Source organism: Ranitomeya imitator, chromosome 10 (genome assembly GCF_032444005.1).
Source record: "Ranitomeya imitator isolate aRanImi1 chromosome 10, aRanImi1.pri, whole genome shotgun sequence".
NCBI lineage: Eukaryota > Metazoa > Chordata > Amphibia > Anura > Dendrobatidae > Ranitomeya > Ranitomeya imitator.
In genome coordinates this window covers 20,410,623-20,433,513 of record NC_091291.1, presented here as the reverse complement: position 1 = coordinate 20,433,513, position 22,891 = coordinate 20,410,623, and the positions used below count along the sequence as shown (strand labels likewise).

The 22,891-nt window shown below is 41.7% G+C and overlaps 1 protein-coding gene across 1 annotated transcript; it reads right to left on the bottom strand.

The window, feature by feature from the left end:
* Positions 1-1,614: 1,614 nt before the first annotated feature.
* LOC138651093 (chemerin-like receptor 1) lies at positions 1,615-8,023 on the bottom strand. The gene is made up of 2 exons (XM_069741079.1): positions 7,969-8,023; positions 1,615-5,539 (listed from the first exon to the last, which is right to left on the bottom strand). The coding sequence occupies exon 2, from the start codon at positions 5,509-5,511 to the stop codon at positions 4,450-4,452; it is 1,062 nt and encodes a 353-aa protein (XP_069597180.1). The 5' UTR covers positions 5,512-5,539; positions 7,969-8,023; the 3' UTR covers positions 1,615-4,449.
* Positions 8,024-22,891: the final 14,868 nt, after the last annotated feature.

Genomic DNA, 22,891 nt, shown 5'->3' with positions numbered 1-22,891 from the left:
TAGACAAGGGCGCAGGGTTTCAGGGCTTCATCCTCAGCCTTGTTGCAGAGAGAATTTCCCCCAGGCAGAAAATAAGATTTTGAAGGGCGGTATTCATTATAAATAGGCACAGGGCAAGGTAGGGATATAGCAAAGACAAAGTGTAGCGAGGATTAATCGGCAACAAGTAAACAGGAAATGATTTAGAGTACAAATATGAGGTCAACATCCTAAACCTAGAATGAATGGGGGAAGTGGAGAGGTCCCTTGTCAACACGAGACTTCAGTCTACTATCTTTTTAAGATTTGCGGATAACCCATGCGTACCTTCACCTAGAGTAGCATAAAGAAAGTCATAAGGCTAATATAGTGAATAAACTCCGGAGCAGATGATGACCATTGTGCAAGGACAGGTTGTATTACCAATTGTAAGAGATGAGGGTATTTTTTCAGTTGATCTTCAATTTGCGAAACATCAGCAAATATGAGAACTTTCTGGGCTATGGATAGGTTTGTCATAGCTGAACCATCAAGAAGAGTTATAGTATTGATGTTGGTAAAGACATTTGACTAGTCACCAAATCCAGATCCAAAGCAGGATCTTGGCATGGCAAACATTCAAATGTGAGTTAACGGAGCATTTTAGCCAAAATAAATGTGAAGACACGAGGGTGAGTGGGTGCTCACGTAAGCTTGCCTGACTGTCTTTAGAAACACCGCATGGACAAGGGCTCATCCCGCACTCCTTCTCCATGGGCAGAATGCTACTCAGAAGACACAGGGTGAGAGTAACAAACTATGGTGGTAATGTATTGGATCACCAACAGTCAGCACCCAAAGCTTTGTTAAAGAATGAAGACAACAGCAGGAGTTAATGGAATGAGACTCTGAGGACAGATGACAGAGACAAGGTGTTTTTCAACCACTTTTGGACCAATATTTTATTATGAGTTGGATTCAGAAGACATCAGAGCATAATAAAAATCGTTTATTATTTTCAATTAAAGGGAACCGCCCCCCTCCCCCCCCCCCCCCTGGGCGTTTTTAAGTAAAAGAGCCACCTTCAGCAGCACTAAGGCTGCATTCACACTGCGGGGCTGAAAATCTGGCACCTACGCAGTGGAGCGTGTCACCGTGCTCCATTGAAGTAAGTGCTCATGTCTCGTGAGATTTGTGAGGTCTCGCGAGAGTTCGGCACTCTCTTCAATGGAGCACAATGACCCGCTCCACTGCGCAGGCGCCAGATTCCCAGCCCCGCAGTGTGAATACATCATAACACACTGCGGGGCGGGATCTGTGGCCTACGCTCTACGCAGGCGCTGGGCATGTAACAGGATCAGGAGGCGGCGCACAGAAGCAAGAGGAGGATGATTGACGTCTCGAAGGCGGTTGACACCGGGGGAGAAGACATACCTCTGGGACACAATAGAGATATGGAGGGCAATTTATAACAATGATTATTTCTGCGTTCCTAGGGATTCTAAGCATAAGAGCCGCCTTCACAAAATGCAGCCTTAGTGCTGCTGAAGGTGGCTCTTTTACTTAAAAACGCCCTGGGGGGGGTGACAGGTTCCCTTTAAGGCAAATTCAATTTGCATGAAGTAAATTAGACGCAAATCAAATAACGTTAGCCACAATTTGAGCAAATCTGCTAAAGTCTAATTTCAGCAGATTTGCACATCTCTAGTTTCCGGATACAGACCGTTCATTTTCTGTCTTAGTATCCCAATCAGATCAGCCTTGACCGGAGGTGTGATGGTGTAAAACTGTTTTGTTTTATTCTGATCTCTGTTTCCTTTTTATCATTGCGTTCAGGATAAAAAAACAAAAATCAAATTAAAAAGTTTATTACCTAAGTTAGTAACAATATCTCATAACAAATTTTACTATATTAGTTTGAAGTAATGACCCTTCCATGAACGCTTTTTGTTTTTTTTTCTAAAATATCACCAAACTTCTATGCTGGTAAAAAAAAACGTATTTTCGATAAATTTCTACCTGCCTGAAGCCACCACTAGAGGGAGCTAAGGAGCTTCCCGTTCACTTCCTATTTACAAGTTAAAAACAATAATAACAAAGTATACACTAGGCTCTTGGGCTCCTCCTAGTGGTGGCAGCTGGCACCCAGAATTTTTTTTTTTCCACTTGAATCTATGTCTTAAATATTGATTTACAGGCATATTTCCAAAATATAGATCTTTAGTTACTATTAAAATATATAATGAATTTAACTGGCTTGAAAGTTTAGACTGAAAAGTGAGTTGATTTAAAAGGTGTCAAAATTTAGGACACAATAAGTGAATTTTCACATGTAATATTTGAATAAACATTTCTTCCAAAGAAGAAAGTGATCTAAAAAAGAAAACATTCTGTGTAATAAAAAAAATAAATAAAAAATCACTCCCAGGATCCTTTAAATGACTACTTATAATTCTTGATAATATTAATGCAGGGAATTCACAAGGTAATTTGCATAACTCTTGGTGCTGTAAAATATCGCAATATTTGGCTAGACCCATATTTTACATAAAAATGTACAATTTTTCTTCCTTATTGGCACTTTTGAGAAGTTGCAAAAAAGTTTATGGGCATAAACGAGAGCAGAAGAGTCACATACCGTAAAACCAAAAATAAACCTCCCTTTGTTTTCTCGATCATGACATCAAGTAAGCACTTCATAATAGTTGTACAAACAGGGGGAGTGTGACTGATATTAATTCATCCTTAAGTTCTTATTTGGAACCTTTATCGAATAGTCAGAGCAAAGAAGATCACTAACTCGGGAGGAGCCAGGACATCCATCCATGCATTGATTTTTAATGGACATTGTGTAATACTTAATTTGTCCTGCGGTGGCGCTATAGGGGAATTGAACATTTGATGCAAGGTTCTTTTACCAATTACAGCTGTTTAATTGAAATTTTTGCAGCAGGTTTCCCTTTTATGAGCTTACCATCAGACGAATATATGGTCGAAAATGCAGACTTTTTCATCCCTTTCCGACATTAGGAGCAATAGTAGTAGTATTAATAATAGATGCTGGACTCCCCCTGTTTGGTGCGGGCTCCGGCACTGAACTCACACCATTCCGGGTGCATGACAGCTGATCTATACAGCTGACACATGCCCAACAACAGCCCTGGGGGGAATCGCAATCCACCCGCGGCTGTTAATTAGTTAAATGCCGCTGTCAATCTCTGACAGCGACAATTAACTCGCGCTGACCGGAAGCACGTCACTAATCCCACCCATCGGTGACCCCGTCACATGATCGCTGGTCACTGATGGGTCGGCATGACTACCAGGGGACTCCAGCAGACCTCTATGGTTGTCACCGCCAAATTGCTATGAGCGCCACCCCAAGGTCGGCGCTCAAAGCAAGTGAGCATTTCTGCTACACATAGTAGATCTGATCATCACTTGTGTATAGCAGAAGTGATCAAAGTACTGCAGCTTCTAGCCTCCCATGTAGACTGTTGAAGCATGCAAAAAGTAAAAAAATATCCAAAAGTTCAAATCACCCCCTTTCGCCCCATTCAAAATAAAAGAATAATTAAAAATAATCAAACATACACATATTTGGTATTTCCGCATTCATAATCGCCCGATCTATCAATATAAAAAATGAATTAACCTGATGGCTAAACGGCATAACGAGAAAAAAATTAAAAACATCCCAAATGTGTTTTTTTGGTCGCTGCTATATTGCAATAAAATGCAATAAAGGGGAATCAAAAGAATGTATCTGCACCAAAATTGTATAAGTAAAAACATCAGCTCGGTGCGCAAGAAATAAGACCTCATCCAACCCCAGATCATGAAAAATGGAGATACTACAGGTCTCGGAAAATGAAGCCATTTTTTTTTACCAAATTGGGGAATTTGTTTTTCACCACTTAAATAAAAAAGAACCTAGACATTTTTGGTGTCTATGAAAATCATAATAGAAGGTCAGTTTTAGCATTTAGTGAACATGGTGAAAAAAAAACAACAACTGTGGAATTACACTGTTTTTTGCAATTTAACCACACTTGGAATTTTTTCCCGTTTTCCAGTACGTGATATGTTAAAACCAATGGCGTCGTTCAAAAGTACAACTTGTTCCACAAAAAAATATCCATCACATGGCCATATTGACTAAAAAATAAAAATGCTATGGCTTTGGGAAAAAGGGGAGCAAAAAATAAAATGTAAAAACGGAAATACCTCTGGTCGCGAGTGGGTTAAAACTAGCCAATTATTGGGACAGCTTGTTTGATCTATTGAGTTAGGACATGAAAGAGGCATACGTTATCATTGGAGTTGAGCTTGAAAGTCAAACTCTTCAATTTAGTAGGATAAAACATCAAAGTTTCAGTACTTTAAATAAAAGACCTCTAATGATCCTTGTTACCGATCATTCGGTCTATTACATGTACGGGAACATTTATAGCCAAACAAAAAGTTCAAATGTGAAGGTGTCTCTATGAATCAGAGGATTTGGGATGCAGATGTAGACTTGGTCTTGCTTTTCAGGTCTTTATGCACTGAGTCTTCATTGAAAGCTTTTTCAAATATGGATTGGATGGACTTCCCAAATTTATCTTTGAAGTCCCGACCAATAAAAACATAGAGGAAAGGATTGACGCAGCTGTTCATGAACGCAAGGCTAGTGGTTAGAGGAAACCCAATATGAACTTCTTCAGATAGATAATCATCATCCCGATAAGCTGAATGGAATTCCAGTATTGAGAAAATATGGTAAGGAAGCCAACAAAGAAAGAAGGTAATTATCACCGCAATGATTACTTTGAAGGGCTTGGAAGAGGTGGTCATGTGATTTCTTTGGATGCGGAAGGCAATCACAGAGTAAGACGTGACAATGATCGAAAAAGGAATAATAAATGCTGCAAAAAATCGAAATATGACTGTTGCCTTGTGCCGGGATATACCAATGTCTTCAGACTCTCCACGTTTAAAGTTGTTATAGCAAAGAAGGATTTCATAATGCTTGGGCTTTAAGGTGTCTCGAAAAATAAAGTATGGTAAGCTTAATATAAAAGCCAGGATCCAAACAGCCATGACAACACGTAAAGCCATCCTCGGAGTTCGGTGGTTTTGGCACCAAACCGGGAAGATGACAGAGGCACAACGGTCAACACTGATGGCGGTAAGCAGGAAGACGCTTGCATACAGGTTGAGGAAAGCCACCATGCTGTTCAACTTGCACATGAAGTTTCCAAAGATCCAGTAGAAATTGTTTGCCAGGTAGATTATGCTCAAGGGGAGAAATAATGTGAACACAAAATCAGCAATTGCCAAATTAAGGAACCAAATAACGTTGACCGTTTTCTTCATCCTGAAGATTGTGAACCAGATGACCAGTCCATTCCCGATGGTCCCCATTAGAAAAGCCAAAGAGTAGATCACCAAAGAGAAATAATCCACAATGTGCAATACGATCTCTTCGTCGTAGGAATCGGTGGTATTGACGGTAGTATCATCCAGTAGTGTAATATCGAAGAATGGAAATGCTGTTGTGATGTTCTCCATAGCTTTGCTGGAGGACAGTAGAACAGTTCTTAAAGATGCACATGTAAAAATTAAAAATTATTGCAAACGGTAATTAAAAATCCCATTTTTAAAATTCATTTTAACGTAAATTTTCCCTTTTATCTTTCCAGTATTTATAAAGAAGGACACACAGACATTAAAGGGGCTGTCCAATGAAAACAAATTATCATGTATCTCCAAGAGAGGATCTAGTGATCTACAGGCTCTGACCTCTGGGACATGCACCAATCATTGTAATGGGAATTTTCATTCTTTACAGGGCACATTTTTCACCATGAGAACATGGATACGAAGGATTGATGTCCGACTGGTGCTCTATTCCTTCCCTATAGGACACCCTGGAAAAAACCACAGCCCCATAGGTAATCAATGCAGTGTCGGTTGAGTATCAGCACTGACCTTCCAACCTAAGGTTGGTGAAAGTGCACCACCCTGATGATCTTTGCGGGTCACAGCTATCAGACCCCACCGACTACTGTATTAAGTTATCATCTGTCGTTTGGATAACCGATAGCTTGCTTTCAGAGGACAACCCTTCAACAAAACCTTATTGTGCCAGCCATCGTTTTTTTGTGAAAGTTGCATCCAGAATCTCATTCTACCAACCAAAGAACAATTCCCGCAAACTGAAGAATGATCGCTCAGGAAATGTAATGGAGCAAGGTGTCTTCTACTGAAATATTTTCTTCACCATGTTACCCAACACCTCCATGGCGACATTATCAGACAAGGCGGAAATTGAGGTGATGGTTTTAGTAGAGGTTAAGGCAACATGCTTAAATGATAAACCTCAGATAATAAAATATCATAAAATGGTTTTTTTTTCGTTACATCTTAGATCTATAAAAATAACAGAATATAGAATATGAATATAGAATATAGAATATGCACTTAAAAAAAAGACAAATTCTGGCATCACAAATTTTACAAAAAAAAATTATGGCCAGCAAATTGAGCTGCAGTATTTAATGTCAGGTCAACTATGATCATGTCATGCAGCAAAATATAAAAATCACTAGTCAGACCGATCATGGAGGAACATTATGTATAATTTTAGGCTCCAGTCTAAAGAAAAAGTAAAGCAGAAAAAAACAGAAAAAGAAAATCAGTTTTGAAATAATAAATCAAAGAAGTTCCAGGCTAGAGTGCAAGAGACAGCAAAGAAATGTTTCAGATTCTTCATATGCCCATGACTGCAATCACAGGTAGATCTAAAGGAAGAAAGCATTTACCATCTTCATATACGTAGATGTTGTGCAGATTACTTTTAATTTTTACAGATTTTTATATTATTTTTTTAAATGTTTCTATAAGCTACTAGTCTGCAGTCACCGTATGTGACTGCAGACTTTGGCCCCCATTAAATACCGTATTTTACGGCATATAAGACGACTTTTTGACCCCTAAAAATTGTACCAAAACTCGGAAGGTCGTCTTATATGCCGGGTACGGTGTGTGCAGGAAGCGATCCTGGATGTCGGCGTGTGGTTCCCAGGGTCTGGAGGAGAGGAGACTCTCCTTCAGGCCCTGGGATCCATATTCATGTAAAAAATAAAGAATAAAAATAAAAAATATGGATATACTCACCCCTCCGACGGACCCTGGCTCTCAGCGCTGCTAGCGTCTCCCTTCGTTCCTGACAATGCAGAGAGTGAAGGACCTTCGATGACATCGCGGTCACATGACCGGTCACTGAAGGTCCTTCACTCACCGCATTCTAAGGAACGGAAGGAGACGCTAGCAGCGCTGTGAGCCAGGGCCCGTCCGAGGGTGAGTATATCCATGTTTTTTATTTTTATTCTTTATTTTTTACATGAATATGGATCCCAGGGCCTGAAAGAGAGTCTCCTCTCCTCCAGACCCTGGGAACCACACGCCGTATAAGATGACTGGGCGTATAAGATGACCCCCGTCTTATACGGCGGGTATATCCCAAATTCCATATTTTATATGGAAAAGTTGGGGGTCGTCTTATACGCCAGAAAATACGGTAAATCTCATTATGTGTGATGGCTGTGTGGCCCATAATGAGTTTTTGACAATAAAAACACAGGTATTAAAAAACACTCACAAAAGCGATGAAGAAACACGAGTCACCTAATTGACTTGATCCATGAAGAAATGGTGCAGAAAATTTGCAACATCAAGAACTCACGAAAAACTAAATTTGGGAACGTAACTGCCGGACTGGTATGGGACTGAGTGATTGTGATCGCACGTAACACACTCTGTACCGAATCGATACATTAGTCATCATCATACGGACCCATGATGATCTGTTAACAATAAAACTTATCATTAACAATTTATTGAAGGACAGTATGCTACAAGAAAAATCAAAAGTCATCTGCAGGTTCTTAGCCATAAACTATTTGTGGACTGAAGAATTTTTAAAGTCCCAACAATCAATACATGGTTGACACGCTGGTTACTTACTTATCTCCAGGATCGACTTCTTCCTTTTACTTTTGAGCTTCTTAACTATCAAAACGTATTCTCCAGTTAGGTGTGAAATTTATAGGAGTTCTACGGTGACATCAGTTATTACATCAGATTCAGAGTCAGCGAAAAACTTACTGTCAAGAGGAAATCCTCTTTTCCCCTTAACCCTTTAAGCACTAAGACAGTGTTAGCCTGCAGGAATTATTTTTTGGGTTTCGGCTTGATTTTAGCAATTATAGCTGTTGTTTTATTTGTTTGTTTTTTTTTAAACCGATGACCTGAAAATGTTTTCGAAACTATTTGGGGGTACATGTAAGGTAGCGTTTTAATTCGGTGAATCTTTTCTAATTGCGGAATATGTAAAAATTCAACTCCATCATATTTTTTGTTTCGTTTTCTCCTACGCTTGATTTTCTATTTTAACAATTATAGCTGTTGTATTTTTTGTTCTTGTTTTTTTTTTTTTTTTAACCAGTTTTATGTTTGCCGTAATTGACAATATAACTTTACCGTGTGTGTCACAACTAAAAAGGTTAAAATCCCTACATGATTGGAATTTGTCAAATTCGCCTAAATTCAGGGCGGAATATTGATTTGCATCGTGACATGTCAAATCAGCTACATTCCAACGATGAGTTTTTGGTGAGGTTTTTACGTTACATATTTTTCGTAAAACTGCAAGTAATCTCTTTTGCTTATTGGGTGCAAAAATTGTTCAGAAAATCTGCGACACTGAAAATTCACCAAAAGCTCAAAGTAGCCTAAAAAAACAATGTGAAGACAAAAGAGAACCAGAGGGTCCTAGAAGAGGACCAGGGGAGGAGGAAATATATCTAAGGCTATGTGCACACATTCAGGATTTCTCGCAGAAAATTCCTGAGGAAAAACGGACATCTTCTGCAAGAAATCCGCAAGAAATCTGTATGCGGTTTTGCCACGTTTTTGCCGCGGTTTTGATGCGTTTTTGCCGTGCTTTTTTCCGGACACTTCCCAATGCATTTTGTAGTGGGAAATCCGCAAAAAAAAACCCGCAAAATTAATGAACATGCTGCGGTTTTTACCGCGATGCATTTTTTTCACGGAAAAAAAACGCATCATGTGCACAAAACATGCAGAATTCATTCTAAATGATGGGATGCTTATCGTATGCTTTTTTTTGTGGTTTTATAGCGTTTTTATCGGGAAAACCACGAAAAAAAACGCAACGTGTGCACACAGCCTTAGCTATGTTCCCACTATGAGTTTCAGTGGGCTTTTTAATCTGTGTATTTTCAGAAAAAATCAAGTAACCTATTTTACTTAATGGATGCTGAAATGTTGTAAAAAATCTGCAACATCGAAAACTCACCAAAAGCTCATTGTGGGAAAGTAGTGTTAAAAAACCAATGTGAAGACAAAAGAGGACCAGAGGAACCTAGAAGAGAACCAGAGGACTAGGTGTGGAAAGACATCTAAGGTTATGTTCCCACTGTAAGTTTTTGGTGAGTTTCTTACACTGCATATTTTCAAAAAACTGCAAGTAACCTATTTTCCTTAACAGGTGCAGAAAATCCGCAACATCAAAAACTCACTAAAAGCTAATCATGGGAATATAGCCTAAAAAAACAATGTGAAGACAAAAGAGGACATGAGGAACCTAGAAGAGAACCAGAGAACTAGGTGTGGAAAGACATCTAAGGTTATGTTCCTACAGTTTTTGGTGACTTTTTACGCTGTGTATTTTTTTTAAAAAAGGCAAGCAACCTATTTTACTTAACGGGTGCAGAAATGGTGCAGAAAATCTGCAATATCAAAAAATCACCTAAAGTTCAATGTGGGAATATAGCTTTAAAAACCAATGAGAAAACAAAAGAGGACCAGAGGCACCTACAGCAAAAGAGGACCAGAGGATTAGGTGTGGAAAGACATGTAAAGGCCAGGGAGAGGTTATCGTTATATTTTTAATATTTTTATTAGTCCCTTCTCAGCCCTTTATTGATCACAAGATCACATCTGGGTGATTCCGGACTTTTTTTTGTAAAATTCTAACCAAATTCAATTCACCTAGATTTGATTTGCACATTTCTTGTCATGACCAATTTGAGGATACATTTAATGTGTATATTTTTTTTACTATAAAAAAATTTTTAATCAAACTATATTTATTTTGGACTCACATTTATTATACTTTTTTCTTTACTATTTTATATTTGAAGTAATTTTTATATTTAAAGGGAACCTGTCACCCCGAAAATCGCGGGTGAGGTAATCCCACCGGCATCAGGGGCTTATCTGCAGCATTCTGTAATGCTGTAGATAAGCCCCCGATGTTACCGAAAAAAGGAGAAAAAGACGTTATATTATACTCACCCAGGGGCGGTCCCGCTGTTGGTCAGGTCGGATGGGCGTCTCCGGTCCGCTGCGGCGCCTCCTATCTTCTTTCCATGACGTCCTCTTCTGATCTTCAGCCACGGCTCCGGCGCAGGCGTACTTTGCTCTGCCCTGTTGAGGGCAGACAAAGTACTGCAGTGCGCAGGCGCCGGGCCTCTGACCTTTCTGGCGCACTGCAGTACTATCTACTACCATTTTCCTGAAGCCCCGGGCAGCAGAGGAGTCCATATGCGCACGCGCGGCCTCAGGAAGATGGCCGCCCCCACAGATCACCAGGGAAATAGCGCCGATCGTGCGTTTTTTCTTCTCCTGCCCAGTGGATTCAGAAGATGGGCATGCACAAACCACTACGCCACCAACGGAAATATATGCAAGATCTGGGGGAAGAACCAGCGATGTCGCCATGGCCATCTGACCTGACCAGCCTGATTGACAGGCGAAAACGGCGACTTTGGTAACTTATTTCGGCAGCTTAGGGGTGGAATCAGGGTACACAAAATACACTATAGTAACGCACAGCTCAGGCCCTATTTAACAGTATTTTTATCTCGTACTGAAAAACTGGGGTGACAGGTTCCCTTTAACTTATTTTTTTCTAGTTCCATTAGCAGCCAAGTTTTTTTTTTAATGATGTATGGTCAGAGGTCTAATGACATTACACGTCAACTTGTGAATGAAAAAGATGCAGTATCTCTTAATTATATAGTAACATAGTAACATAGTTATTAAAGTTGAAGGAAGACTTTAAGTCCATCTAGTTCACCCCATAGCCTAACCTAACATGCCCTAACATGTTGATCCAGAGGAAGGCAAAAAAAAAAAAACGTGGCAAAGAGTAAGCTCCACATTGGGGAAAAATATTCCTTCCTGACTCCACATACGGCAATCAGACTAGTTCCCTGGATCAACGCCCTATCAAGGAATCTAGTGTATATACCCTGTAACATTATACTTTTCCAGAAATGTATCCAGTCCCCTCTTAAATATAAGTAATGAATCACTCATTACATCATACGGCAGAGAGTTCCATAGTCTCACTGCTCTTACAGTAAAGAATCTGCGTCTGTTATTATGCTTAAACCTTTTTTCCTCCAAACGCAGAGGATGCCCCCTTGTCCCTGTCTCAGGTCTATGATTAAAAAGATCATCAGAAAGGTCTTTGTACTGTCCCCTCATATATTTATACATTAAAATAAGATCACCCCTTAGTCTTCGTTTTTCCAAACTAAATAGCCCCAAGTGTAATAACCTATCTTGGTATTGCAGACCCCCCAGTCCTCTAATAACCTTGGTCGCTCTTCTCTGCACCCGCTCCAGTTCAGCTATGTCTTTCTTATACACCGGAGACCAGAACTGTGCACAGTATTCTAAGTGTGGTCGAACTAGTGACTTGTATAGAGGTAAAATTATGTTCTCCTCATGAGCATCTATGCCTCTTTTAATGCATCCCATTATTTTATTTGCCTTTGTAGCAGCTGCCTGACACTGGCCACTGAATATGAGTTTGTCATCCACCCATACACCCAGGTCTTTTTCATTGACGGTTTTGCCCAGAGATTTAGAATTAAGCACATAATTATACATCTTATTACTTCTACCCAAGTGCATGACCGTACATTTATCCCCATTAAAGCTCATTTGCCATTTATCAGCCCAAGCTTCTAGTTTACATAAATCATCCTGTAATATAAAATTGTCCTCCTCTGTATTGATTACCCTGCAGAGTTTAGTGTCATCTGCAAATATTGAAATTCTACTCTGAATGCCCCCTACAAGGTCATTAATAAATATGTTAAAAAGAAGAGAGCCCAATACTGACCCCTGTGGTACCCCACTTCTAACCGCGACCCAGTCGAGTGTTCTCCATTAATAACCACCCTTTGTTTCCTATCCCTGAGCCAGCTCTTAACCCACTTACATATATTTTCCCCTATCCCCATTATTCTCATTTTATGTATCAACCTTTTGTGTGGCACCGTATCAAAAGCTTTTGAAAAGTCCATATACACTACGTCCACTGGGTTCCCTTGGTCCAGTCCGGAACTTACCTCTTCATAGCAGCTGATCAGATTAGTCTGACATGAACGGTCCCTAGTAAACCCGTGCTGATACTGGGTCATGAGGTTATTCCTCTTCAGATACTCCAGTATAGCGTCCCTTAGAATGCCCTCCAGGATTTTACCCACAGTAGAGGTTAAGCTTACTGGCCTATAATTTCCGAGTTCAGTTTTTGTCCCCTTTTTGAATTTTGGCACCACATTTGCTATACGCCAGTCCTGTGGTACAGACCCTGTTATTATGGAGTCTTTAAAGATTAAAAATAATGGTCTATCAATGACTGTACTTAATTCCTGCAGTACTTGGGGGTGAATCCCATACGGGCCCGGAGATTTGGCAATTTTGGCAATTTTTAGACGCCGCCGCACTTCCTGCTGGGTTAAGCAGGTGACATTTAATGGGTAGTTTTAGTTATCACTGATCATATTGTCTGCCATATTGTTATTTGGGTATCATTTTCATTTTTTTACCTAAATGCATATACTTGGGGCTAAAAATCACGAGTTTCCTGAAAAAAAGTTTCACCGTTTATCCATATTTTGCCTTCTGACACTCTGATGGTGACTTTTTAACTCGTTTTTTTAGCTCCTCTCATCTGATTTATGACAACAGGACTCATTAATGCTGAATATGGGGTGAAACAAAGAATCCGTAAAAGCCAAACAGTGGAACATTTTTAATGGAACCCAATTGCAAAATGATTTTTAGCCTCAAACACATGACTAAGATAAAATAATGGTCAGCCCCTACCTAAGATGTGCCTTAATATTGGGTTTATTCGGAACAGTTCTGTAAACCTCTTGTAGACCTCTGATGGTGACATTACGAAGGGTGTTTGCTACCATTGTCAAGCCGCAACCTGCACTAATCATGGGCCAAAAAGAGCCCTTTATCAGGATCGTTACTGCTGGAGGATGACTATATTCTATCAATTCTGTATTGGTTTTACTTAACAATGGATTATCGATGACAACTTCACAGTCCAGTCTTCTATCTACATTTATTAAGCCATGGGACTGGAGTGGACCAAGATTGGACTTCATCTGTTGAGTGCTGAGACTGTTGCCCAAGAAAACTTAGTTTCCTACACTCAGGAAATGTTCTAACAGCTTGTTGACAGTTCAACAATTGTTGTGTCCCAATCTGATTTCTTCACTTGTTGAGAAATAGCGCGCACAGTGAGACATTGGTACATTTCCTGATGTGACAGTGATATAAGATTTGTCAAAAACCTTAACTGAGACTCTTCTGCCCAATAATTATACCGTTTGCTGAGGGAATGCTGATTATATCCCCAGTTTTGGCACATTGTAATATTGCAAAGAACTTGGTGGGACTTGCATCCCTCTCAGGAATTGTTAGAGACATGGGTGCTCATGAGCTCTGAAAATTGGTGACTTGTCATGTATTTTCATAAAACTGACCATAACATTGGTAGCCACTATAGGGTGGTATTATTTTGGCAAAGCAATGCAATATTTTTTAGGGAAAATCATGCGAAGAAAATGCAAGAGGGGGTACCACATGTGTTTTGCAACACAGGGTCAGCAGCTTGATGGATGGTACTGTACCTTCTGTGGAATTCAGCATTGGACTTAGTCGTCGGGACATCGGAGGATTTTCCGATGGGCCTCAGGTCTCAGTGGGTCCCCGAGTAACTCAACTTGTGTTCTTGGACACATTCAATTCAAACATATTACGTGTCAGAAAGCCTGCAACTGGCGTCAGCATGCCCGTCGCGTTTTGCGCATGTCAATGACGCTAACTATACATGCTGACATCAGCCCCTAGCCTCTGATAGTACAGTGGCCATTTTACTGACGCACATTCAGTTGGATGGTATCAGAGGCCAGCAGCTGACGTCAGTGTGCAATGACGTAATTCGCCCCCCCCATGATGTGCAGTCACTGGCTTTTAATATGGAAGGAGCAATTTTATCAACTAAGTGGGATGTGAAGCAGCAACAGGATGGGGGAACATAAGGGCCGTAGACGAAGAACAAAGAACATAACATAGTAACATAGTTAGTAAGGCCGAAAAAAGACATTTGTCCATCCAGTTCAGCCTATATTCCATCATAATAAATCCCCAGATCTACGTCCTTCTACAGAACCTAATTGTATGATACAATATTGTTCTGCTCCAGGAAGACATCCAGGCCTCTCTTGAACCCCTCGACTGAGTTCGCCATCACCACCTCCTCAGGCAAGCAATTCCAGATTCTCACTGCCCTAACAGTAAAGAATCCTCTTCTATGTTGGTGGAAAAACCTTCTCTCCTCCAGACGCAAAGAATGCCCCCTTGTGCCCGTCACCTTCCTTGGTATAAACAGATCCTCAGCGAGATATTTGTATTGTCCCCTTATATACTTATACATGGTTATTAGATCGCCCCTCAGTCGTCTTTTTTCTAGACTAAATAATCCTAATTTCGCTAATCTATCTGGGTATTGTAGTTCTCCCATCCCCTTTATTAATTTTGTTGCCCTCCTTTGTACTCTCTCTAGTTCCATTATATCCTTCCTGAGCACCGGTGCCCAAAACTGGACACAGTACTCTATGTGCGGTCTAACTAGGGATTTGTACAGAGGCAGTATAATGCTCTCATCATGTGTATCCAGACCTCTTTTAATGCACCCCATGATCCTGTTTGCCTTGGCAGCTGCTGCCTGGCACTGGCTGCTCCAGGTAAGTTTATCATTAACTAGGATCCCCAAGTCCTTCTCCCTGTCAGATTTACCCAGTGGTTTCCCATTCAGTGTGTAATGGTGACATTGATTCCTTCTTCCCATGTGTATAACCTTACATTTATCATTGTTAAACCTCATCTGTCACCTTTCAGCCCAAGTTTCCAACTTATCCAGATCCATCTGTAGCAGAATACTATCTTCTCTTGTATTAACTGCTTTACATAGTTTTGTATCATCTGCAAATATCGATATTTTACTGTGTAAACCTTCTACCAGATCATTAATGAATATGTTGAAGAGAACAGGTCCCAATACTGACCCCTGCGGTACCCCACTGGTCACAGCGACCCAGTTAGAGACTATACCATTTATAACCACCCTCTGCTTTCTATCACTTAGCCAGTTACTAACCCATTTACACACAATTTCCCCCAGACCAAGCATTCTCATTTTGTGCACCAACCTCTTGTGCGGCACGGTATCAAACGCTTTGGAAAAATCGAGATATACCACGTCCAATGACTCACCGTGGTCCAGCCTATAGCTTACCTCTTCATAAAAACTGATTAGATTGGTTTGACAGGAGCGATTTCTCATAAACCCATGCTGATATGGAGTTAAACAGTTATTCTCATTGAAAGAAGACCAGAGCAAAGGAAAATTGGGGCCCATAATGAAGGAATATAAGGGCCCAGGACAAGGAACATAGGGGCTCGGGACAGCAGAACATAGTGGCTCAGGATGGGGGAACATAGGGGCCCAAGATGGGGGAACATAGGAGCCCAAGAAGGGGGAACATGGTTGCCCAGGATGAGGGAACATAGGAGCCAAGGACAAAGAAACATAGGTAGAAAAAAGATCGGGCTGACAGCACTCACACAAACGGGCGCTCGTTCCTTGTCCAGGGAACCAACCTGGATATGTACAATAGTCCAAAGGAAGATGAACAGCGCTCCAGCCGGGTGTCGTGGTATCAAAAAAGGAAACTTTATTGGTCCATGTAAAAGCAACGTTTCGACCAGTATCCTGGTCTTTTTCAAGCATGTAGCACAGTACAAAGTGTCGGCTTAAATGGTGTGGATACCACACAGGGCACCAATCACCAACCAGCCACTAATTACATATACAAATACAAAAAGTAACATCAATCAAACTATATATAATACATTAAAATAGATACATACAATATCTGCAGCGTTAGAAACAAAGAAAATCAAATCTCAAAAGCATATAACATAATATTGCTGCAATGTTTATATTCCGTCCAGCCAATTAGGTTCCGGCATATCCGTAGTCACGGCTACAAATTTCCAATGAAACAGTCCTTGCAGCGATCCTCCTGTCCAATCCGGATCAATTCTGCGGTGGGCGCCAAAATTCAACCAGCCTATCAAACCCCATCATGCTTCCAAGCCAGTCCCAGGTAACCAATCAGGCAAACACTTATATCATATACCATGACTACATCACAACCCTGCGACTCACTACGGCAAGCCACCTGGCCGCAGAGGACTCAGAAGCACCCTGATAGGTGTAGCTGTGCGTCATGACAACAGCCCGCCCACCTCACGTGATCACACAACCGGGTCCGCCCCACAGTGACGCAACCAACCATCCCCCATGCACAGGGGAAGCCGCGGATGCGCGCAGACTCAGTACCGCTGGAAACCGCCGCATCGTAAACCACGATACAGGCAGATCCAGCGGCACAGTGAGATGCCACGCCCCCCGCCAACCCACATGCAAAGAGGACGCCGGCGCGTCACAAACAGGACGTCCCAGATGCGACGTCACAGAGTCAGCTAGCCAGATGCCAATACACAGGCGCCTATAACCATTGGATCTGTGCAGCCACGGCCACAACGGGTTGCCAAGGGAACCTAAATAAATATAAATAGATATAATTAGCCATCTATAAGGTGTAACTCAAGATAAAACATGGAAAAAGCCATTTTGATCAAATAGATCAATAGAGTGACACTACCTAGGGACGGAAAAGGACATTGTATAATCAATCGCTAAAAACAATAAAAAACGACAAAAACACTATAAAAACAATATACCGATGAATAATGCCATAACCAAGAGGAGAGAGAACAATGAACCAGGGGAGAGAAAATATTACCTAGGAATGCAGACCTGTAAATTAAAGTCTAAATTAAGGCCTCCAGGTTGTAAGGTCCCTAATGAGTAAATCCATCTCATTTCTTTCTTCCTAAGCAACGATAATCTATCCCCACCTCTCCTCAAAACCGGAACACTATCTATTACCCTAAAGCGTAATTGGTTGACAGAATGTTTATTGTCCAGAAAATGTTTGAGGATTGGCAAATCTGTAAGTCCTGTACGTATCGTGCTTTTATGCTTACTGATTCGCGCCCGCACCTCCATCGTGGTCTCCCCCACATAAGCTAACCCGCACGGGCACGTAATCATGTAAACAACAAAGCTCGAAGAACAAGTGTAACGTTCCTTCAGATAAATCTTCTTCCCCGTATGAGGGTGATAGAAAAATTCCCCTTTAAGCATGTTGTTACAGCTGGCACACCCCAGACATGGAAAATTTCCAAGTCTGGGTGTGCTTAGAGTCGATTGGACTAGGGAGCTCTTAAATGATCCAATATCCGATCTCACCAAACTATCACCCAGATTGCGACCCCTTCTGTATGACATCATTGGATAGTTTTTAAACGCTGGTATAGATGGTAAACCGCGCTGCAAACCCATCCAATGTTTTTTCAAAATCCTGTCAATTTGACCACTAGCTGAAGTGTATGTAGATACAAAAGGGATACGTTCCCCGGGCTGCTTCAAGGACCCTGATTTACGAGTGGACTCCCGTGATACATTCCGAGCCTTATGACTAAATCTGCAAAGCTCCTTCTTGGGATAACCCCTGTTGGAGAACTTCAGACACATTTCATCCAGCCTCCGATCAACCACAGTGTCATCCGACACTATTCTCCGCACCCTCAAGAGTTGGCTCCATGGTAAGGAGTTAACCATTCTCCGAGGATGGTTGCTATCAAATAGCAACAGGCCATTTCTATCGGTCTCCTTCACAAAAATGTCTGTCTTCAATTTATCTCCTTCTTTATAAACAAGGGTATCCAAAAACTGGAGCTGAGAAGTAGAAGAGGTCAAAGTAAACTGTAATTCCACGTATACTCCATTAAGATAATGGTGAAACTCATTAAGTTCTGTCACATTACCATCCCAAATCAAAAAAATATCATCAATGTAACGCCACCAGGCTCTGACGTGGCGCCAGAGGCTGGAACAGTACACAAACCTGTCCTCGAATACCGCCATATAGATGTTTGCATAAGTGGGGGCCACATTGGACCCCATGGCGGTACCCCTCAACTGTAAAAAGAACTCATCCCCAAAGAGAAAATAATTCCTCCTGAGGATGAGCTCTAACAGTGTGAGGACAAGTCGTGCACTCTCCGGGGCCACGTCAGAGCCTGATAGCGCACAAGAAACTGCGTCGAGCCCCTTGTCATGCTCGATCGACGTGTATAAAGATACAACGTCAAACGATGCAAGCAAGGTGGTCTCAGACACAGTGATGCCTTCAAGTTTGTCAAGGAAATCATTCGTGTCACGAATGTAAGATCTAGCTGATATAGCATAGGTACGCAATACTTTATCTAAGAAAATCGCTGTCTTATTAAATAGAGAGCCCCTCCCCGACACGATAGGCCTTCCGGGGGGGTTTTCCAAATCCTTATGAATTTTCGGTAGTATATATATCACCGGTATCACTGGTGCATCAACGATCAAAAATTCTGACAACTTGTGGTCAATGAGTCCCATGGCTAGGGAGTCACTGACCACAAGTTGTAATTCCTTCTGAAAACGAGTAGTAGGATTACTTGGTAGTTTCTCATAGACACATCGATCTCCCAGTTGCCGTAAGATTTCTGCTTTGTATTTTACGCTGTCCATAACGACAACCGCCCCGCCTTTATCGGCCTGTTTAATGGTCAACAAAGAATTATCTGCCAAGGCCCTCAAAACTTTCAATAGGGATCATTTTGTAGAATCCTATATTGTATTGGTTCAGAGGGATATCGATAGATTAAAAAAGACATTTAAACCTCCGAGCAATTGTAATATGACAGTGGCTGATAAGAAAGTTTTGAGGGCCTTGGCAGATAATTCTTTGTTGACCATTAAACAGGCCGATAAAGGCGGGGCGGTTGTCGTTATGGACAGCGTAAAATACAAAGCAGAAATCTTACGGCAACTGGGAGATCGATGTGTCTATGAGAAACTACCAAGTAATCCTACTACTCGTTTTCAGAAGGAATTACAACTTGTGGTCAGTGACTCCCTAGCCATGGGACTCATTGACCACAAGTTGTCAGAATTTTTGATCGTTGATGCACCAGTGATACCGGTGATATATATACTACCGAAAATTCATAAGGATTTGGAAAAACCCCCCGGAAGGCCTATCGTGTCGGGGAGGGGCTCTCTATTTAATAAGACAGCGATTTTCTTAGATAAAGTATTGCGTACCTATGCTATATCAGCTAGATCTTACATTCGTGACACGAATGATTTCCTTGACAAACTTGAAGGCATCACTGTGTCTGAGACCACCTTGCTTGCATCGTTTGACGTTGTATCTTTATACACGTCGATCGAGCATGACAAGGGGCTCGACGCAGTTTCTTGTGCGCTATCAGGCTCTGACGTGGCCCCGGAGAGTGCACGACTTGTCCTCACACTGTTAGAGCTCATCCTCAGGAGGAATTATTTTCTCTTTGGGGATGAGTTCTTTTTACAGTTGAGGGGTACCGCCATGGGGTCCAATGTGGCCCCCACTTATGCAAACATCTATATGGCGGTATTCGAGGACAGGTTTGTGTACTGTTCCAGCCTCTGGCGCCACGTCAGAGCCTGGTGGCGTTACATTGATGATATTTTTTTGATTTGGGATGGTAATGTGACAGAACTTAATGAGTTTCACCATTATCTTAATGGAGTATACGTGGAATTACAGTTTACTTTGACCTCTTCTACTTCTCAGCTCCAGTTTTTGGATACCCTTGTTTATAAAGAAGGAGATAAATTGAAGACAGACATTTTTGTGAAGGAGACCGATAGAAATGGCCTGTTGCTATTTGATAGCAACCATCCTCGGAGAATGGTTAACTCCTTACCATGGAGCCAACTCTTGAGGGTGCGGAGAATAGTGTCGGATGACACTGTGGTTGATCGGAGGCTGGATGAAATGTGTCTGAAGTTCTCCAACAGGGGTTATCCCAAGAAGGAGCTTTGCAGATTTAGTCATAAGGCTCGGAATGTATCACGGGAGTCCACTCGTAAATCAGGGTCCTTGAAGCAGCCCGGGGAACGTATCCCTTTTGTATCTACATACACTTCAGCTAGTGGTCAAATTGACAGGATTTTGAAAAAACATTGGATGGGTTTGCAGCGCGGTTTACCATCTATACCAGCGTTTAAAAACTATCCAATGATGTCATACAGAAGGGGTCGCAATCTGGGTGATAGTTTGGTGAGATCGGATATTGGATCATTTAAGAGCTCCCTAGTCCAATCGACTCTAAGCACACCCAGACTTGGAAATTTTCCATGTCTGGGGTGTGCCAGCTGTAACAACATGCTTAAAGGGGAATTTTTCTATCACCCTCATACGGGGAAGAAGATTTATCTGAAGGAACGTTACACTTGTTCTTCGAGCTTTGTTGTTTACATGATTACGTGCCCGTGCGGGTTAGCTTATGTGGGGGAGACCACGATGGAGGTGCGGGCGCGAATCAGTAAGCATAAAAGCACGATACGTACAGGACTTACAGATTTGCCAATCCCCAAACATTTTCTGGACAATAAACATTCTGTCAACCAATTACGCTTTAGGGTAATAGATAGTGTTCCGGTTTTGAGGAGAGGTGGGGATAGATTATCGTTGCTTAGGAAGAAAGAAATTAGATGGATTTACTCATTAGGGACCTTACAACCTGGAGGCCTTAATTTAGACTTTAATTTACAGGTCTGCATTCCTAGGTAATATTTTCTCTCCCCTGGTTCATTGTTCTCTCTCCTCTTGGTTATGGCATTATTCATCGGTATATTGTTTTTATAGTGTTTTTGTCGTTTTTTATTGTTTTTAGCGATTGATTATACAATGTCCTTTTCCGTCCCTAGGTAGTGTCACTCTATTGATCTATTTGATCAAAATGGCTTTTTCCATGTTTTATCTTGAGTTACACCTTATAGATGGCTAATTATATCTATTTATATTTATTTAGGTTCCCTTGGCAACCCGTTGTGGCCGTGGCTGCACAGATCCAATGGTTATAGGCGCCTGTGTATTGGCATCTGGCTAGCTGACTCTGTGACGTCGCATCTGGGACGTCCTGTTTGTGACGCGCCGGCGTCCTCTTTGCATGTGGGTTGGCGGGGGGCGTGGCATCTCACTGTGCCGCTGGATCTGCCTGTATCGTGGTTTACGATGCGGCGGTTTCCAGCGGTACTGAGTCTGCGCGCATCCGCGGCTTCCCCTGTGCATGGGGGATGGTTGGTTGCGTCACTGTGGGGCGGACCCGGTTGTGTGATCACGTGAGGTGGGCGGGCTGTTGTCATGACGCACAGCTACACCTATCAGGGTGCTTCTGAGTCCTCTGCGGCCAGGTGGCTTGCCGTAGTGAGTCGCAGGGTTGTGATGTAGTCATGGTATATGATATAAGTGTTTGCCTGATTGGTTACCTGGGACTGGCTTGGAAGCATGATGGGGTTTGATAGGCTGGTTGAATTTTGGCGCCCACCGCAGAATTGATCCGGATTGGACAGGAGGATCGCTGCAAGGACTGTTTCATTGGAAATTTGTAGCCGTGACTACGGATATACCGGAACCTAATTGGCTGGACGGAATATAAACATTGCAGCAATATTATGTTATATGCTTTTGAGATTTGATTTTCTTTGTTTCTAACGCTGCAGATATTGTATGTATCTATTTTAATTTATTATATATAGTTTGATTGATGTTACTTTTTGTATTTGTATATGTAATTAGTGGCTGGTTGGTGATTGGTGCCCTGTGTGGTATCCACACCATTTAAGCCGACACTTTGTACTGTGCTACATGCTTGAAAAAGACCAGGATACTGGTCGAAACGTTGCTTTTACATGGACCAATAAAGTTTCCTTTTTTGATACCACGACACCCGGCTGGAGCGCTGTTCATCTTCCTTTGGACTAAAGAAACATAGGTGTCAAAGATGGGGGATCATAGGGAAACAGTATAAGGTACATAGGGGCCATGGATGGAGGAGCATAGCGAACCAGAATGGAGGATCATAGGGGCCCTAGATAAAGGAACATAGGGGCCCAGAATGGAGGAACATAGTGGCCCTAGATGGCGGAGCATAGTGGCCCAGAATGGCGGAATAAAGGAAATAGTTGTAATCAGTTACTATGAGGTGATAATATGTTGTCTGGTCATGCAGGCTTGTATGTAGGTGAACCCCTTTAATGCAAACTAACCTATTTATATATCCCAGTTATATTGTTCACACAGTAGATACACAGGAGCCACCTTTATTTTGCAGTCGACGCTCCACTATAATGTTGATTACGGCTAACAGCTGATTGCATGTAGTTGTAGTGTGGGCCCCTAAAGTCAATTCCTCCTGCGTACCTCAGACACCCTAGTCCAACCCTGGTGGTATCTTCTGTTGGTGGTGATCCTTTCATTTGATGCATTGTGATATGATGTCAAAGTAGCAAGATGACTTAGGAATATGCCTAAATCTAGATCACATT